Source organism: Dama dama, chromosome 21, assembly GCF_033118175.1.
Source record: "Dama dama isolate Ldn47 chromosome 21, ASM3311817v1, whole genome shotgun sequence".
In the NCBI taxonomy this organism is placed as follows: Eukaryota; Metazoa; Chordata; class Mammalia; order Artiodactyla; family Cervidae; genus Dama; species Dama dama.
This window is the reverse complement of record NC_083701.1, coordinates 73480073-73500171: the sequence shown is the minus strand read 5'-3', so window position 1 is coordinate 73500171 and position 20099 is coordinate 73480073. Positions and strand designations below refer to the sequence as shown.

General features: G+C 40.6%; 1 protein-coding gene across 1 annotated transcript in view; it reads right to left on the bottom strand.

Annotated features, from left to right (window-relative positions):
- Nucleotides 1–3622: 3622 nt before the first annotated feature.
- The window catches only part of CNGB3 (cyclic nucleotide gated channel subunit beta 3), a 181905-nt gene continuing 165428 nt past the window's right edge, over nucleotides 3623–20099 (bottom strand). The window contains exons 16-18 of the mRNA XM_061122877.1: nucleotides 6829–6975; nucleotides 6411–6585; nucleotides 3623–3880 (exon numbers count right to left, since the gene is read on the bottom strand). Coding sequence (XP_060978860.1) covers nucleotides 3623–3880; nucleotides 6411–6585; nucleotides 6829–6975 — 580 coding nt within the window. The remainder of the gene's footprint in view (nucleotides 3881–6410; nucleotides 6586–6828; nucleotides 6976–20099) is intronic.

Here is a 20099-nt window from a genome sequence, read left to right as displayed (position 1 = left end):
TCTTTAGTTCCTCTTCACTTTCTGCCGTAAGGGTGGTGTCATCTGCATATCTGAGGTTATTGATATTTCTCCCAGCAATCTTGATTCCAGCTTTTGATTCATCCAACCCAGCATTTTGCATGATGTACTCTGCATATAAGTTAAATAAGGGTGATAGTACACAGCCTTGACATACTCTTTTCCCAATTTTTACCCAGCTTGTTGTTTCATGTCCAGTTCTAACTGTTGCTTCTTGACCTCCATACAGGTTTCTCAGGAGACAGGAAAATTGGTCTGATATTCCCATCTCTTTAATAGGTTCCCACAGTTTGTTGTCATCCACACAGTCAAAGACTTTTGTGTAATCAATGAAGCACAAGTAGATGTTTTCCTGGAATTCTCTTGCTTTTTCTATGATCCAGCAGATGTCGGCAATGTTATCTCCAGTTCCTCTGCCTTTTCTAAATCCCGTTTGAACATCTGGAAGTTCTCGATTCATGAACTGTTGAAGCCTAGCTTGGAGGATTTTGAGCATGACCTTGCTAGCATGTGAAATGAGTGCAACTGTAAGGTAGTCTGAACATTCTTTGGCATATTGCCCTTCTTTGGGACTTGAATGAAAACTGACCTTTTCCAGTCCTGTGGCCACTGCTGAGTTTTCCAAATTTGCTGGCATATTGAGTGCAGCACATTAACAGCATCAACTTTTAGGATTTGAAATAGCTCAGCTGGAATTCCATCACCTCAACTAGCTTTGTTCGTAGTGATACTTCATAAGGCCCACGTGACTTCACATTCCAGGATGTCTGACTCTAAGTGAGTGATCACACCATCATGGTTATCCAGGTCATGAAGATCTTCTTTGTATAGTTCTGTGTATTTTTGCCACCTGTTCTTAATATCTTCTGCTTCTGTTAGATCCATACCATTTCTGTCCTTTATTGTGCCCATCTTTGCATGAAATGTTCCCTTGGTCTCTCTAATTTTCTTGAAGAGATCTCTAGTCTTTCCCATTCTATTGTTTTCCTCTATTTCTCTGCATTGATCACTAAGGAAGGCTTTCTTATCTCTCCTTGCTATTCTTTGGAGCTCTGCATTCAGATGGGTATATCTTTCCTTTTCGCCTTTGCCTTTCACTTCTCTTCTCTGCTATTTGTAAGGCTTCTTCAGACAACCATTTTGCCTTTTTGCATTTCTTTTTCATGGGGATGGTTTTGATCACTGTCTCCTGTACAATGTTATGAAATTACATCCATAATTCTTCAGATTTAATCTGTTGAAACTATTTGTCACTTCCACAAATCCTATGAATAGCATTAGTGCCTCCATAAAAGAGACTCTGGAGGGATCCCTTGCCGGTTCAACCCTGTGAAGGCACAGTGAGAAGGAGCCTGCTTAGAACTATGTTGGGCTTCGATCCTGTACTTCCCAGCCTCCAGACCTGTGAGAAATACACTGTGTTGTTCACAGGCTACCCCGTATGTGGTGCTTTTATTACACAGCCCAAATGGTCTAAGATAGTTGTATTTGAGAAAGACCCAACTTTAGCCATGGCAGAAGGACTGAGAAAGAAAAAGTGATTAAAGCAGATAGTGGCTAAAAAGTGATTATTTATTTGAATTGAACAGAAAATATGAACTGAATTGTTAGCATTGAAGTTGAAAAGGAAAGGGAAATTAGTAAGATTTAAGAAAGAGACAGGATTTGGTGCACTATATAAGCAATGGAAGAATTGCTAATTACTCTTAGATTTGAGTCTGAGAGTCTGGTAGAATGAAGATATTATCTAAAAAAGGATAGCTTGGGAGAGAAAATAGATGACAGGGGAAGAGCAAAATGGAGGTTACTTTTACTTTCTTAATAGAATATAAGGGAAGAACTTATTATTCACAAGCTCAGGACTTTTCTCATTTATTTTTGTCCCTATTATCAGACTTTTTAGAGGTCCTATTTTTACCTTTTCTTTCTGGCTCTTGTAATCGCTCTCCACAACAAACTCCCATTTATCAGGTAAGCACTATTTACCAATTTCTCTCTGTTTGCTTAACTCTGGAAAAACACCACCCAACCTTTTGTAAAATTTGTCATGTCTCTGCGATACTCTTAACATTTTTGCATTAAAAATGGTGAGTACCAAATGATACATTTTATTCTAGTGATTAATTTATACATGGTTTGCTGAATGTGTCTGTGTTGTAGGCTTTTTGGCTAATATAATTTGTTAAAACACTCTCAGCAAAGTGCCGTTACAGTGACCATCTTCTGAGACTTGGAAATAGCCTTATTATACCGAACTTAATGTTATACACTAATGGCATTTATTAGAATGGAATTCTATATGTATTATTACTTCCGACAGCAGCCTGGCTTTTTTAGCCTCCTCACAGCATGAGACTTTGGTAATTATGCTAATGCTAGCTGATTCATGAGGACAACTTCCTAAAGTGCACTTAATTAACTCGGAGATTTTGTAAACAGCTGTACATGTAGTTTCCGGAAATTGCAGGGATATGTCAGTCTGATGTGTGTACAGTCTGCCTTCCTAACCTCGTCAGTTTTTGCTAAAGCTGAAAGCAAGAAGCTCAGATTTGGCCCCTTCTGAAGCAGATGCCTGCAGGTTTCTGAGAAATGTCACTCTAGCCTTCTGGAAGATGGGGACAGTCTGATTTCTCCTGTTTGAGTCTGCTGAGCCAGATGAGACTTTTAAGTTGATATGAAGGAAAATGTTAACGTTTGTTTCTTTAGTAAAGGGTATATAGCTTTTCCAACACGTTGCTGCAATGGGATTTTGCTTTTGGGTTTGGGCTTCCCTGGTTGCTCAGACAGTAAAGAATCTGCCTGCAGTGCAGGAGACCCGGGTTCGATTCCAGGGTCGGGAAGATCCCCGGAGGAGGGACTGGCAACCCACTTCAGTATTCGTGCCTGGGGAATCCCACAGAGAGAGGAACCCGGTGGGGCATAGTCCATGGGGTGGAAGAGAGTCCTCCACAACTTACACTTTCGCTTTCACTGTTGTTAGTGTTGCTGACCAGCTGTGTTCTTCAGAGGACTCCTCTGCAAGGAGGGTTTTCTATCCTTTGAGTTCATAATGATGCTTCCTTTAACCCCACCTGCTGGGTTGATCTGATACTTGACTGACTTATCACCCTGGCTTGGATAAAAATCACTTGATTTCTGACATTTTATTAAAATCTCATACTTCCCAAGTAAGAGGTAAGAGTCATACACATAGAACATTTAACCAGGACTAACAGTGCAGTGCAAGACTTTAACACACACACACAGACCATTAAGAGAAAAACCTAGTGAATCATTTCAGAGCCAAGACCAACCTAATCAAAAGGGAGGGAAGAAACATCATTAAGAAAGAACAGAAGAAAAATAACCTTCTAGGTACCATTAGGAGAATACCAATTGCACAAAGCTGATAACAACGGAGAATAGGGATTTTTTTCTTAATAATCTTCTTATTGCTACTTCAGAAGATCACACTCTCAGATAAGCCCTAGAAACTAAGCTAGAGATTTGCCTATGGTTTCTCAAGGGTGCCGGCAAGGTCTTTTCCTGTCATTAGTTTAAACTCCCATCCTGGCTATAATCTCTTGGGGAACTAGCTAAAGTATATCTAAAGATCATCACATATTTATTGCTTAGCCTTTTCTTTGACTTCGATCGTCAGAACCTCTTCCCCGCCCTCGGCAGAAGGAGCCATGCTGATGATGAGTGATTGATGGGTAGTTCCTCTGGCTAAAACTGCCTTTCTAATTGCCTGGGGTGCTTCCTCCGCGGTAATGGAACTCGTTTGACATTTGGATGTTTCAAGTGGTTTCTCTGCTGGTTCTTTTCCTTTATCTTCAGATTCTTCTCCTTTATCCTCTTCTTCCTGGTTTTCATCTTTTCTCTAGAAGAAAGTTATTGAAAAGAGTCGATGGGTACTGAAATCATAATTGAGGGTGTTGGAGTCTTTTGATTAATGTGCAATACCTAAGGGTCACCATCAAGAGAGACGGTCTGACGTCATATGGGAATCATGTCTGCCTTTGACTATCCTAAGTTTTCTAATGTGCTGCAGAATGGGGTTGAGCTGTTACCTTTGAATTCAGTGATAGTGTGTATGACATTTCTGTTCCTGCCAAGGAATTTGCTCCCATTGGCACTCGTGGTCTCTGAATTACTAGATTTAGTGTTCAAGATGCTTTGCTTTTCAAATATTTACTTATTTATTTTATGAAGATGAAATTTTAAATATTTATCTTTTAATAAAAAAGTATTAGCCCAATACCAAAAAATGCTCTAAAAATACTCTAGAATTATGGTTTCCCTCCTGCATAAGCTCATGGGAGCATCTCAGGGAGAAATTCATGTCTCCTTTCTAGTACAGTCTTCTCCATTTGCCCCATGGGTATCTGATATAGTTTCAGAACCTTTGGCATTTAGTGTCATCTGTAGAAATTTCACATTAAGAAACATACCATGCTATTTGCTGGTGATGCTTGAGATTAGTTTGAAAGAGGCTTGTACAGGGTGTGAAGGTGCATATACAGAGTTGAGAGCCTCACTTAACACAGTGATTTACAGAGTTGTTCACCCCGTACGTCTTTCACACAAATTATTATTTGCCTGCCGATTAAATGAGGTATTTGCTGTACACTGATCTTCATCCCAGTATTGTGTGTGTGTGGGAAAGGAAGAGGCAAGTTTGAATCTTTTGAGTGTGATTGACTTTATAATATTTGCTTTACCGATTTTCGGAAAGAGTCACAGATACTCACCTCTTACTGTTTTAGAGACAACATAATAACTAAATTCAGGAAACCTGAATCTCTGCTCTGTTTTTCAGGATCTGCCCTCATAAACTTATCATGAGAATCAAAGAAGTATGAAAAAAAAAGAAAAACTAAAACATTTCAGTTTCATGACATTTCTAGGAATTAGGAGACAGCTTGGTGTAGGTGTTGAAGCCTGAATTTCTGAGTAATAACTTTTGCTCTATCATTGACGGTGATCTTATCTAAATAATTGATCTAGATCTTAGTTTATTCAGCTATTACATGAAGGCTGTGATGCCCTCTGTGAGGTTACTTCTGACTGTGATAGTAATTGAATGAATACTGGTGAAAATGTTTAATGGCTGGTAAAATGTCTTATATATTTATAGGTATATATATGTTTATATATATACAGTTGATCCTCATTATTCTTGGTAGTTTTGTTCTATAAAGCTGCCGTGAACACTGAACTAGCAAACCCTGCTCTTTGGGGTAATGCGGGTTTAGAATCCTACAGTCCTCTGGTTTTAACATTTTTGTCAACTGCTCAATACATAACCTTGTTTTACATGCATTTCTGTTTAGAGACACCTTATTTAACAGGCATGGCTTATTCATTACACTGAACTCACAGCCAGTAGCACTCTGACTCACGCCTGGATGCAGCTTATCCAATACACGTGTTTCTCTGTAACGCACATCGCAGCGTTTTTGCCCTCTGGAACACAGTACTGTGGCACTATGTTTGAGGGCCATTTCTAATAGCGGGAGGGGGGAAATGCACACACATACAAAAAGCATGGCAATAAGCAGACCATGAAAAGTTCATCCATTCACAGTGTGAGAGCTGAAACAAGAAGGCAGAGTGTCTCCTTGTTCAAATTCAGCGGGAAACATGTGCCTCCAGCAACTTAAATTTTTTGGTACTCTGCACATGTATGCCTGTGAATGACCCCCAAGCCCCCTAAATATTGGTTGTGAGGTTGCAGACACATTTTAGTGAGTAAACAGTTTCACAAAGACAGAAAACACGAGATGAGCCCCAGGGAAGCCGTATGTGTGCATGTGCTGTGCTGTCCTCAGGGGCTCAGTCGTGTCTGACTTTTTGTGACCCCCACGGACTGTAGCCCGCCAGCAAAAATACTGGAGTGGATTGCCATTCCTTTCTCCAGGGGATCTTCCTGACCCAGGGATCGAACCTGGGTCTCCTGAATTGCAGGCAGATTCTTTACTGTCTGAGGAATATAGAATCCCACAAAAATCAGTCCAGCTTAAAATGGCTACCCGCTCCAGTATTCTTACCTGGAGAATTCCTTGGACAGAGGAGCCTGGCGGGCTATAGTCCATGGGGTCGCAAAGAGTCAGACACTACTGAGAGACTAACTCTTTCATCCTTTCTCATATATATATATACACACACGTACATATGCATATACATTCACAAAACACTAAAAGTGTCATAATAAACCCGGGGGGATTAACTGTGCTGATACACGGGTATACAGTAAATAATAATAAGTGCTGTATATAATGTAGCAATTCTGTGCATTAAATGAGTCCAGATGATGCCAGTGTCTGAAACGGGATGAAAGTAGGAGCTTGTCTGAGTGTATTTCATCCGGGGGTCTCTGTTAGAGCCCTCCTTTCCCTCTGTCCTGTTACCTGAGCGGTTTGTTCTCTCTTCAATGTGAGTAGTCTTGCAAGCCCTGCTTTCCCAGAGCTTCCCAGAAGCGCTTTAAACATCTTGGGTGTTTCTTGTTTAGGCGGGAAGAGAAAGGCCAGCCCTTTGTTTGGGGGGGTTTCCCCTGTGCCTGGAGCTTTGTTCTTTAAAAGCACTCTGTGGGCAGGAGAGAAAGGCCATTTTAGATAGCGTTGTGAGGATTCTGGAAGAACTTCCCAGAAGTACTATCTTTTCTCCTAATTTGTGACGTTTTCAATGTGTCACCGCATAAACAATAGTTTGATAGGTGGTTCTCCTGGAGAGAGTTGGTTGCAGCCCTCAGCACAGTGTCAAGTGAAGCCAACTCCTCTCTAATGGGTTTTTTTTTTTTTTTCTCTAATGAGGTTTCAAGGGTGGTACCTGGCCTTCCTCATGAGCAGCTTTTCAGAATCTGGATAGTGCACGAGGATTTCTTGGAGGGTCTTTTTGTCCAGAGTTAGAAGGTTGGCAAAGCCGTGGGCCACCACGTTGGCAGTTCTGCGGTTTCCCCCTCTTGCTGCTAGCAGGCTGTAAGAGAGAAAAGCAAATCTTTGCCACCCTTTTCTATCTCCCTCCACCAAAATCTTTTAACAAATAAATACCACATGTTAGAGCCATTTATACTGCTTCGGGGTCATTCCCTGGAGGTGAGCGTCGGGGTGATTCTGTGCAGAGACTCAGCATGTGGTGGCAATGGAATTGGCAGCAGCTTTGACCATGTTTGGCATCTGACTCCTGCCTCAAATCCAGGCCTTGCAGCCGTCAGATCCCGGGAGGTTCTCCCCCAGATCCCGGGAGTGCCGCCTCTCTCTGGTAGGAATCATCCGTTTGCTCCTCCAGACTCACCTTTCACCCCTCCTGACCTCTTTGCCCTCCAGGAAGCGGAGCTCTGCGGGTTTGCTCTCTGCCTTTGATTTGGGTTGAGCCAATGGGAAGTATGAGTGGGAGGTCAGAAAGCGGGTAGAGGGTGGTCTTGGAGCATTTTTTCCCCCCATTCTTGCCCTGCCAGGACTTCGGTTAGCAATGGCTGCAGTCTCTACCAAAAACCCACAGTCCCTGACACGTGGCCATCTCCTGGAAGAACAACTCCCACAGATTCCTTTCTGGGTAACACACCCTGCCCTTGTCCCCTTCAGGCTTGGCTGTGAAAACAGCTCCCTTAGTAGCTTTGAGATGTGTCAGCCCCTCTCAGTACTCTCAGATTTGTCTTTTAATTTTCTTTGACTGACTTCCGTCTATAATCCCTTTATTAAAGTCCTCTTAGTTAATTTCCTTAAGTGTACATTCTGTTTTTCGCCTGTACTCTGAGTAATAAAGCTCTGACAGCAAATCTTAATGACACTTTGGTAACACTGGTGAATTTAGTCTCTTCCTATAAGTAGTTTCCAGATCAAATTATTTCTCAGTATCATAAATTGCTCTGTAGTACGGTCATTAGGGCTTCCCAGGTGGCTCAGTAGTAAAGAATCTGCCTACCAAGCAGGAGACCCGGGTTCAATACCTGGGTTGGGAAGATGCCCTGCAGAAGGAAATGGCAATCCTTTCTAGTATTCTTGTCTGGAAAAGTCCATGGACAGAGGAATCTTGGTAGGCTACAGTCCGTGGGGTTGCAAAGAGTTGAACATGGCTTAGCGAAACAATAGCAATGGTCATTCACATACCACTTCCCACTTGGAATGTTCGAGAATTGTGGGTTTTATACCTCTCAGGGTATAGCTGGGGCATTTTGCCTTTTGGAAGTAGCCAATAGAATTTTATCAAATAAATGAACAACTGAGTGAATGAAACAAATGAATATAACTTCTATCATTCAGCAGTAATCTAGAAAATCAGGGTTGGTCTTTGAAAACAAGACAATAAAAAACACATTTCAAATGTTAAAAAAAAAACACTACAGGCTCTGCAATGAGATGGTAACACTCACTGAGATTCAATCTCTTGAAGTCAACCATTTAGAAATGGAGAAAGAAGTCTCACATTAATGAAAACAATCTCCAGGGGTGGGAAAGACTGAGCGAGCGGTCTGGCAATAGGAATGCTCACGCTTTCACAGCCCTGCCTTCGGGGGCAATGAGATGTGAGAAGCTGCCTGGATCTTGGGCCTGAAGATTGATATCAGACCATATGTATTTCTCCAGCTGCTGTTGCAGAAAATGGAACATTCTGACTGGCTGTTAATCATTAGGAAACTAACACAGAGTTTCAGCTGTGGCAAGTAAAGAGGTGGAAGTTGTCATTCCTGTCTTTACCACTTGAAAAAGGTGAACAAACTGAAAACCAATGACTTTCTCAGACCTGTCAGAGAACTGAGGTTGCAAGGTCAGCTCCCGCCCCAATCTGGAGAATCAGATGATTTCAGAAAGTCGTGGCCAGCCCTACTTATCTAGGCAGAAGCCCTTGGAGCTGTAACTGGTAGGGAACACTTAAACGGTAATTTTGACAAATTGCTCTAGGTTGAGAGTAAACTATCAAGAGAATGAGAACCTCAGAGGGCCACAATTAGGGGGAAACTGACACTTTCAGGGGTTTGATGTTGAGAAACTCCAGCAAATTCTCATGGTTGAGAGCCAAGAAAGATCTGCTTGTTGCTCTGGCAGTAAAAGGGGATAATTAATCATTGTTAAAAAACAAAACAAAACAAAACTCCCAGGGTGTATTTTTTCTCCGTCACAAAGGCCTACATCCAGGGAAAAAGATTACACAGTCTTATCCACCTTCAGGAAGGGCATTTCTCTCAGTCTAGGCACGTCAGGCCTTCCTGTCTTATGTAATAGGATAAGAAGGACCTGTGAGGATCGCATCCCAGGGACATAAGTGCCCTAAAAGACTGAGATTTAATCCTAACGTCGGAGCTCTCCCCCATACCTTAGCACCATGTCGAAGGGGCTTCTGTATAAAAAGAGTGGATATAGCTGCAAAATGCAGACTTGCTCTGAGGAGGAGTGTTTAAGGGAGGCCAGAGGCCATAGAGGATATGGAAACACGGGCACTAGAGACATTTAGAAGCTCTAGCACCCACAGCTACAGCACGCGGTAAACACAGCTCAGCTCCTAATGAGAGTAATATAACATCTCATTCTAAAACCTTTTGCCTCAGTTCCCATGACATCATGTACAACTTTTAACAAAAATTACAAAGCACACTAACAAACAAGTGAAATACAGCCGGAAGAGCCAAAGAAAGCATTGGAACCAGACTGAGATGTAAAACAGATGTTGGAATTATCAGACACAGAACTTAAAATAACCATGATTAATATGTTAAAGGATCTACTGGAAAAAGTAGGCATCATTCAAGAACAGATGGGTAATGTAAACCGAGAGATAAAAGTCCCAAGACAGGTTCGAAAGGAAATGTTAGAAATCAAAAATATTGTAGCAGAAATTAATAGTGACCTTGATGGGCTCATCAATAGACTGAGTATGGCCAAGAAAAGATTACATGAGATGTGTGGAAAGTTCCTGAACTGAAATACAAAGAGAGAAAAATAAATGAAAATAAAAACAGAACACCAAGAACTGTGAGACCTTCTCAAAAAGTGTAACACACACACACACACACAGAAGCACCTACCAATCTCTAATACTAAAAAAAGCACTTGAAGTAATTGTGGCAAGAACTATCCCAAGTTAATGACAGACAACAAACCACAGTTCCAGGAAGCTCAGAGAATACCAAGCAGAATAAATTCCCGCCCCCATTCCTAAGCATATCATATTTGAACTGCAGTAAACCAAAGACAATCTTGAAAAGAGCTAAGAGGGGAAAACATTACTTATAAAGGAATGATAATAAAAATCATGGTGAACTTTTCATCAGAAACCATACAGGTAAGAAGAGAGTGGAGTGAAATATTGTGCTTGAGAGAAACAAAATCATCAACCTAGAATTCTATGCATAGTAAAATGATTCTTCAAAAGTGAAGGAGAGACAAAGATTTTCTCAGAAAACCAAAAGCTGAGGGACTTTGACATTAGCAGAACTACTTTTAAAAAATGTTGAAAGAATTTCTTTGGGAAGAAGTAAAATGATACAGATTAAAAACTTAGGTCTATAAAAAGAATGAAAGACATGGGAGAAGGAATAAGTAGAGGTAAATAAAAGTTTTATTTTTCTTATTTTTAATTGATCTAAAGTATAACTTTAAATAAAGTAGCAGTGTATTGGGTGATTGAGCATAGGGATAAGTGAACTGACTGACAGACTGAAATTAATGTCTTCAGGGCTGGTGTGGAAGGCTGTTATAAGACTCGGACTATCTGTTAAGTCAGTCAGTTCAGTCTCTCAGTTGTGTCCGACTCTTTGCGACCCCATGGACCACAGCACGCCAGGCCTCCCTGACCATCACCGGCTCCTGGAGTTTACCCAAACTCATCTCCATTAAGTCGGTGATGTCATCCAACCATCTCATCCTCTGTTATCCCCTTCTCCTCCTGCCTTCAATCTTTCCCAACATCAGAGTCTTTTCCAATGAGTCAGTTCTTCACATCAGGTGGCCAAAGGATTGGAACTTTAGCTTCAGCGTCAGTCCTTCCAATGAACACCCAGGACTGATCTCCTTTAGGATGGACTGGTTGGATCACCTTGCAGTCCAAGGGACTCTCAAGAGTCTTCTCCAACACCACAGTTCAAAAGCATCAATTCTTCAGCGCTCAGCTTTCTTTATGGTCCAACTCTCACATCCATACAGGACCACTGGAAAAACCATACCTTTGACTATACAGAACTTTGTTGGCAAAGAAACGTCTCTGCTTTTTAATATGCTCTCTAGGTTGGTCATAGCTTTTCTTCCAAGGAGCAAGCGTCCTTTAATTTCATGGCTGCAGTCACCATCTGCAGTGATTTTGGAGCCCAAGGAAAATAGAGTCTGTCACTGTTTCCACTGTTTCCCCATCTATTTGCCATAAAGGGATTTGCCATGTAGTAATGTGTGCTTCCTCGTGGCTCAGATGGTAAAGCGTCTGCCTGCAGTGCGGGAGACCCGGGTTCGATCCCTGGGTTGGGAAGATCTCGTGGAGGAGGAAATGGCAACCCACTCCAGTATTCTTGCCTGGAGAATCCCACGGAGGGAGGAGCCTGGTAGGCTACAGTCCATGGGGTTGCAAAGAGTCGGGCACAACTGAGCAACTTCACTCACTAATGTGTGATAGTGGTGTAGTGTAAATGTGAAGGTAAACTTAGTTTAAAATGTATATTGCAAACACTGAAATTTTTTGCAATGAATCATAATAGATATGCTAAGAGAAAAACAGAATTACATAAAATGCTCAATTAAAACCAGAGAAGGCAAAAAAAAAAAAAAAAAATAGAGGGAATAAAACTATACTGTTAGGCCACCATAAGGCATCAGAGACTCCTACCTGAACTTCATGTTAAATTTGAGTTCAAGACCATTCAGGCCACTTAAGAATGGATTTACTCCTCCAAGATGGAAACTATTTCCTTGGAATCCACACATGTTGACCATGTTAATGCCTACTTATTTTGCTCAAGATTTCACATTAAAAATTTGAAGGTTTGTTCCTTTGTGGCCAAAAAACCCCTATTTACTTTTTAGTCCTTTCCTGAGATTCTCCCCAAGACAAGCTCTGCCTTCAATTTCTTTTCTTTCTTTCTTTTTTTATTTGAGGAAGAGAAAGAAATTTTACTCTTTCATTCATCTATTTGTCATCTGTCTTCCTACCTATCTATCTATGAAATGGATGTTAACATTTGAAGGACAATGACTGGACGAACCTATTTCATTCACAGTCCTATCTCCTTGAAATAGAGTAATCCAGTGGCTAGGCAGGGCTAGATGGCCTTGAGGGGCTTAATTTGGACCTGAGATTGTCTCTGTGTGTGTCAGACTCTGACAGCAGAACAGAAAATAACATATTTAAATGTCAAGTTATTTTGAGATTTCTCAAGCTTTAATTAAACTTGCCTACAGGTTACACATTTGGAGCGCTTGATGAGTTTTTGAACGGAAGAAATAGTCTGTCTGCCAGATGGATTTTGCCCAAACTCTCTCAGCAATGTTTAAAATAGCATCTTTTTTTCCCCTTCTGTCCACAAAATGCTTCTCCAGCATTCCACCAATGGAAAGTTTCACTCATTAAATAGCTTAGTAAGAGGATTTCTAAATATTTCCAAGCCCACAGAGTTTCCGAAAGAGCACGTGCTGAAGGGTGAACAGCTGAGGTTAATGGTAAGTGTCCCCAGGTCAAAAATACTGAATAGAGCAACAGCTCAGAAAACCATGAGATGGATTCTAACTCCAGGTCTGCCTCTGTTTGCTGGGACCTTAAACAAGAACTTAACGACCTTTTAGATGTTTACTCCAATCACATAAGCATTTATTGAGCGCCTATTATGTATTCAGCAGGCCTAAAGGAAAAATATTAAAGCAGGATATGGTTTTGTGCAAAGAGTACAGATTTTGGAACCAGATAACTCTACCATTTCTTTATTTATAATATTTAATTAAAATTTAAAAAGTGAACTATAGTTGGACTTTGCTATTTATTAAATATATTTCTGAGCAAGATACTTACTCTCTCTTTTGGGAAGCAAGACCATCTTTTAGCCCCTACTATAGGTATCATTACCTTTAGGGAGAAGTGGGTGTTTATAGACTCCTGACATTCAATTATGAAGGTGTAATTAGGCAACCCACTCCAGTGTTCTTGCCTGGAGAATCCCAGGGATGCGGGAGCCTGGTGGGCTGCCGGCTATGGGGTCGCACAGAGTCGGACACGAATGAAGCGACTTAGCAGCAGCAGCAGCAATTAAGTAAAACTCCCGGCTGAGAAGTTTTAAGCCCTAATTTGGGGTATGTAACTGTAACAAGTAGCAATAAGTATAGTACATTTTATTATTCAAGGTTTTCCAGAGAAACAGAAAAAATCTTAGAGTGCACACACACACACACACACACACACGCAGATGTATATATAAAAGGAGATTTATTATGGGCATTGGCTCATGAGGTTGTAGAGACTGAGAAGTCCCACCATCTGCCACATACAAGCTGGTGGTGCAATTCAGTCTGGGTCCAAAGGCCTGAGAAAGCAGAAAGAGGGGCCTCTGGTGGAAGTCCGAGTCTGGGTCTGAACGTCCAGAACCAGGAGCTCTGATGCCTAAGGGCAGAAGACAGATGCGCTAACTCAAGCTGAGAGGGTGAATTTGCCCTTTCTTCGCCTTTTTTGTTCTATTCAGGCCCTCAGTGGATCGGGTGATTTCTCCTACACTGCTGAGGGTGATCTTCCTTACTCCATCTCTGATTCAAATGCTAATTTCTTCCCCAAACACCCTCGCAAACACACCCAGAAATAATGTTTTATCAACTATCTGAGCATCCTTTAGCTTCATCAAGTTGACATACAAAATTAACCATCATATTACTAGCATGAGAAAGGTGAGTAAGTGAATGAAATCAGTGATGGGAATGTCAGAGGGAAAAGGTATTAATATATTTAGCGTGAGATGACCTGTGTGTGCAAAACTTGATAAATGTCAGAAATAAATAGCAATATGGAGGTTATATATGTAGGTATGTAACATATTTACATATATATCTACTATATACATATATATATTATGCACATATAATATATTTACTATATATCTATTATATATGTATATGTATAATATGCACTTATAATGCATTAATATACATACACCATATGCATATAATATGTAATATGCACATATACAGTAAACAGCTATGCCTATATATGTGGCTGTGTATACACAGGTGCGTGGTGTGTGCGTACGTCGGAAAGAGCTGAAATATTCAGATAGTCCTTGTCAGTCATTCATTCCCAGTTCTTTTCCAGGCCTGCCACATACGGCATCATATGTGTGTGCAGAGCACACACCAACTATAATATGACCGGAACACACCCTCACAGCCCTCTTCAGCAGAGCTGGTTTATGCAGAAGGCATTCACAAGGATAAGTAGAATACAAAAGAGCCTAAGTTGAAAGGAAGAGCAAAAGGAAAACAAGGATGGAAACATAAAACGGAGTTTACACAAGATTGTAAACTCTGCCACCAGAGGGCTTCAAATTTGGCTTTAAGTCTCTTATGTCATAAGAAGTGATCAATTCTTAGTTTTAAGACAGATACACCTCCTCAGGGCTTTAGTAGAGAGGCCACTATGTAAACTGGTGGACAACATGTTCATATTCTTATTACAGACGCAAAACTAAGTTTGCCAGCACTGTTTGTGATGTGGTGCTCAGTAAACGCCATGTGTCGTTCCAAAGTCCAGTTCCATCAGAGCAATTCTCTGGGCGGGAAGCGCAGTCACTATAGTGCATATCAGATACTTATTTCTCTCTCTGTTTTCAGTGATACCCAGACTATCTAGAGAAAAATAATCCTCCTAAACAGTGCCTTTCTCAACTGTTCTCTTGATTAGTAGTTTTTCCTAAGAGTTTGAGATTGTACGGACCATTACACTTTGGAGGCCAATCACGCAGAAGCATATAAGAAATCCACTGTAAGAACTGAAAAGGAAAGGAAAAAAAGAAATTAGAGATAAATTAGGAGTGTGTAGAAATAGCTTACTCCATAATGACCTAGATAAGGCGTTAAGTTCTGAGGTTATAAAGATGATTAATATCTGCCCTCAAACCAAGAGGGAACCCGCCTACTCTGTTGGTGGGAATGTAAATTGGTGCAGCCACTGTGGAAAACAGTATGGAGTTTCCTTAAAAAACTACTATAAGATTCAATAATCGCACTCCTGGGCATATACCCGGAAAAGACAAAAGCTCTAACTCAAAAAGATAGATGCACCCCAATGTTATAGCATCACTATTTACAATAGCCAAGACTTGAAAGCAACCTAAGTGTCCATTAACAGATGAATGGTAACAAGACGTGTTATACACACACACACACAATGAAATATTAGTCATAAAAAAGAATGAAATAATGCCATTTGCAGCAACAGATGGACACAGACATTATCATATAAAAATGACGTAAGTCAGATAAAGGCAAATATTATATTACAGATATAAGTCAGATAAAGGCAAAAATATATATTATATGTGGAATCTAAAAATTAGTACAAATAAATCTATTTGCAAAACAGACATGAACTCACAGACATAGAACACAAACTTATAGTTACCGCAGAAGAAGGGGCAGGAGGTAAATCAGGAGGATGGGATTCACAGATGCACACTCCATATATAAAATAAACAAAATTATTTATGTAGAGCACAGGGAATTATATTCAATATCTTATAATAAATATAATGGAAAAGGATAAAAAAGAATATAGGTATACACATATATATGTATAACTGAGTCACTTCGCTGTATATCTGAAACTAACACAATATGGTAAATCAACTATATTTCAATTAAAAAAAAACTATCTGACCTCAAGTTTCTTGTGATTCAGAAGTGGGAGAAGCATGAGTGAGGTTATCTAGTTGTCTAGTCAACCATTAAATATTGATAATGATATTAGTAATAGTGACAGTTTTATAGTTGTTAGGAAAAACGCCACGGGAGGAAAAAGCCGCCTCTAAGGACCGGTGGTAAAGGCCTTTTATTAAGCGTCGCTCTCGGGCAGAACTCCCGGGGGCTGGTGAGTGAGGAGACAAAGGGAGTCTGCAAAGTATGAGGGGTGGGGAGGGGTTTTATAGTCCGGGCAGGCATCCAGGCCAGGTCTTTTCATATAAGGAAGAAAGCGCGGGCTACAGCGGTGGTCAGTGTCCGAGGGCTTTATGTTGGTACCTGATTGGGCCAGGCTGCAGGGGGCCAGCCCCTGGAAGTTTAGCCAGCCTCCGGAATTTGCCTTGCAGCACTTTCCCGGGGGCATGCCCCGACCTTTCAATAGTAATAGTAATAGCTAATATTTTGGGGGTATTTACTACGAGTCAGGCATTTTTCTAAGTTCTTTTTGCATATTAATACATATAATGCTTTTCAATCCTATGAGGTAATTATGTATTATTATTACTCCTTTTAACTTTCATTTCATGAAGAAATGAAACCTCAGTTTGGAACCTTGCCCAGAGTCACACAGCCCATTGTTGATGAGCTGGATGCAAACCCAGACAGACTTCTTAAACAGAGATGCACAGTTCAGAATGATTAATGCCTTGATAACTGTAAAAAATGAGAATGCTTCCTAGAAGTTTCTTGACTAAAAGCATTTTCTCACATAGAATTATTCCCTATAGTAGAAATAAATCCAACTCTAAATACTGTCTGTGGAAAGAATATCAATCATATTCCATGCTGAGTGAGAGAGCAGAACTTCAAATATCTACTCTGATTAAGCAAATTTCCAACTGGATTATATTTGGAAGGTAGGAGATTAGGTCACCTAAGTTGGCTTTTTTTAGCTATTCTTTAAATCTTTTCAGTGTTATTGGAAAATACTTTGTTGCCTGAATATTTTTACCACTTCACTGAAAATAACTTCTAATGAAAGTTTTGTGGGTGAGCAAATATCAGAGGACGTTCTCATGTCACCTCTGCCCAGGCTGCTTGCTCTTTGCCGTGACTTTGATATTCATAAAATTACTGCAAGGCAAACCCACGTTAACCTAGATGTTTGAGAAAAATCTCCGGGCATGGATTTTCATCAGAGTTAAAGGGTTCAGATTTCACAGATACAAAACATGTAGCCCTCTTTCCCCCAAGAGGTCTTGATTTCAGAGTTGAATTGGCCTTATAAGTGGATGATCAATGAGAATCTAGGTAAAAATTCTAAGAAAGGAGAAAGGAAAAAAAGAATATCATGCACTTTTTACTCCATGCTTTATTTATATCCCCTCAAGTACCCAGGAAGATACATGATACTCTGCTAGAAAATAGCTAACGATGTCATACATTAATGACCACATCAAACTGGTGAGGTAGGTTCTCAGCCTACACTTACTGACATGGAAATTGAGGTACAGAGTCCAGTGAAGTGACTTATTCCAGAACAGATACTTATGCTTTCCACTGTTGAAATCCAAGACCAGAGCGGACTTCAAGTCAGCTTCAAGGGCAAAGTCTTTTTTTTATGCCCTAACTCTAGTGTTGCTAATGAAGCCACTGTTATTGTTCAAATGATACAGATTTGCCTATGGATGTCAGAAAAAATCAGGGAGGAAGCCTGCTAGGCTGTCCAGGATAAGCTCTGCCAAATTCTGAGGATTAGATTCTTTACTCCGTCTCTGCTCTTCCAAACAATGGTAAAGATCCTTGATTTTCATAGAATTAGAGTTACCAGGTGGTGACTTTATGAGGAGTTCTGAGAACATCTGAATGTAGGTTTAAACAATGGTACTGATAACAAGTATCAGTGTTCTCCAAGCCAGGCTTCAAAAGTACGTGAACAGTGAACTTCCAGATGTTCAAGCTGGTTTTAGAAAAAGCAGAGTAACCAGAGATCAAATGGCCAACACCCACTGGATCATCAAAAAACCAAGAGAGTTCCATAAAAACATCTACTTCTGCTTTATTGACTATGCCAAAGCCTTTGGCTGTGTGAATCACAACAAACAGTGGAAAATTCTTCAAGATACGGGAATACCAGACCACCTGATCTGCCTGCTGAGAAATCTGTATGCAGGTCAGGAAGCAACAGTTAGAACTGGACATGGAGCAACAGAGTGGTTCCAAATAGGAAAAGGAGTACGTCAAGGCTGTATATTGTCACCCTGCTTATTTAACTTATCTGCAGAGTACATCATGAGAAATGCTGGGCTGGAAGAAGCACAAGCTGAAATCAAGATTGCTGGGAGAAATATCAATAACCTCAGATATGTAGATGACACCACCCTTATGGCAGAAAGAGAAGAACTAAAGAGCCTCTTGATGAAAATGAAAGAGGAGAGTGAAAAAGTTGGCTTAAAATTCAACATTCAGAAAACTAAGATCATGGCATCTGATCCCATCACTTCATGGCAAATAGATGAAGAAACAATGGAATCAGTGATATACTTTATATTTTTGGGCTCCAAAATCACTGCAGATGGTGACTGCAGCCATGAAATGAAAAGATGCTTGCACCTTGGAAGAAAAGTTATGACCAAACTAGACAGCATATTAAAAAGTAGAGACATGACTTTGCCAACAAAGATCGGTCTAGTCAAGGTTATGGTTTTTCCAGTGGTCATGTATGGATGTGAGAGTTGGACTTTGAAGAAAACTTGAGCACCGAAGAATTGATGCTTATGAACCGTGGTGTTGGAGAAGACTCTTGAGAGTCCCTTGGACTGCAAGGAGATCCAACCAGTCCATCCTAAAGGAAATCAGTCCTGAATATTCATTGGAAGGACTGATGCTGAAGCTGAAACTCCAATCCTTTGGCCACCTGATGTGAAGAACTGACTCATAGGAAAAGACCCTGATTCTGGGAAAATTTGAAGGCAGGAGGAGAAGGGGATGGCAGAGGATGAGATGGTTGGATGGCATTACCGACTCAGTGGACATGAGTTTGAGTAAACTCCGAGAGTTGGTGATGGACAGGGAGGCCTGGCATGCTGCAGTCCATGGGGTCACAAAGAGTCAGACACGACTGAGCGGCTGAACTGAACTGAACTGATAACCATTCACAAGATATGTGAAACTTAGGCAAGGGTTGCTCTTTGCTCTAAGGAAAAAGATGTTACAGAATCAAAGACACTGTCTCTTAAAAAATGTAGTAAAAATACAAACACATCATTAAAAACATAGGTAGTGTTCACAGGATTGAGCTAGAAAAAGTTGGAAATAAAATTTTTCTCCTTCAATATTAATCAGTCCTCTTACCCCTTTCATACTTCCAATGTATCTATTATTTCTATATTTTAGGAAAGGCAGTGTGGTGGAGGAAGGAATAACAGAGTTATTCTGATGAAGAATAAAAATATGGAATTAAAATAGTCCAAAATAACTAAAACTCTACCTTATGTGCTTGTGTGGGCTAAGTCACTTTGGTCATGTCTGGTTATGCGACCCCATGGACTGTAGCTCTCCGGGCTCCTCTGTCCATGGGATCCTCCAGGCAAGAATACTGGAGTGGGTTGCCATGTCCTCTTTCAGGGAATATTCCTGACTCAGGGATCGAACTTGGGTCTCTTTTATCTCCTGCATTGGCAGTTGGGTTCTTTACCACTAGCGCCACCTGGGAAGCCCAGAACTCTATCTTTGAAATACTAGTCTACTCTCACTTTGAAAACTGAGTGAGTGTTTAGGAGAAACAGGCAAACATTTGGAGGGAACAAAGAAGTTTAAAATTATTTTGCAAAATAGTTGGCCTTTTCACAATGGTTTAGAGGAAATATTTGTTAAATATTCTGCTAAATATGCAGAATGGGTGATTTGACCAATATAACTGGTGGAAGTAATAACTTAAATACTTTAAATGAAATTCAGAGTATATAAAACATCAGTTCAGTTCAGTCGCTCAGTCGTGTCTGACTCTTTGTGACCCCATGGACTGCAGCACTCCAGGCCTCCCTGTCCATCACCAACTCCCAGAGCTTACTCAAATTCATGTCCATTGAGCTGGTGATGCCATCCAACCATCTCATCATCTGTTGTCCCCTTCTCCTCCCACCTTCAATCATTCCCAGCATCAGGGTCTTTTCAAAGGAGTCAGTTCCTAAAACATATCACTGCCTAAATTCTACTCAACAACTTGTTATATGTGATAAAAAAAGA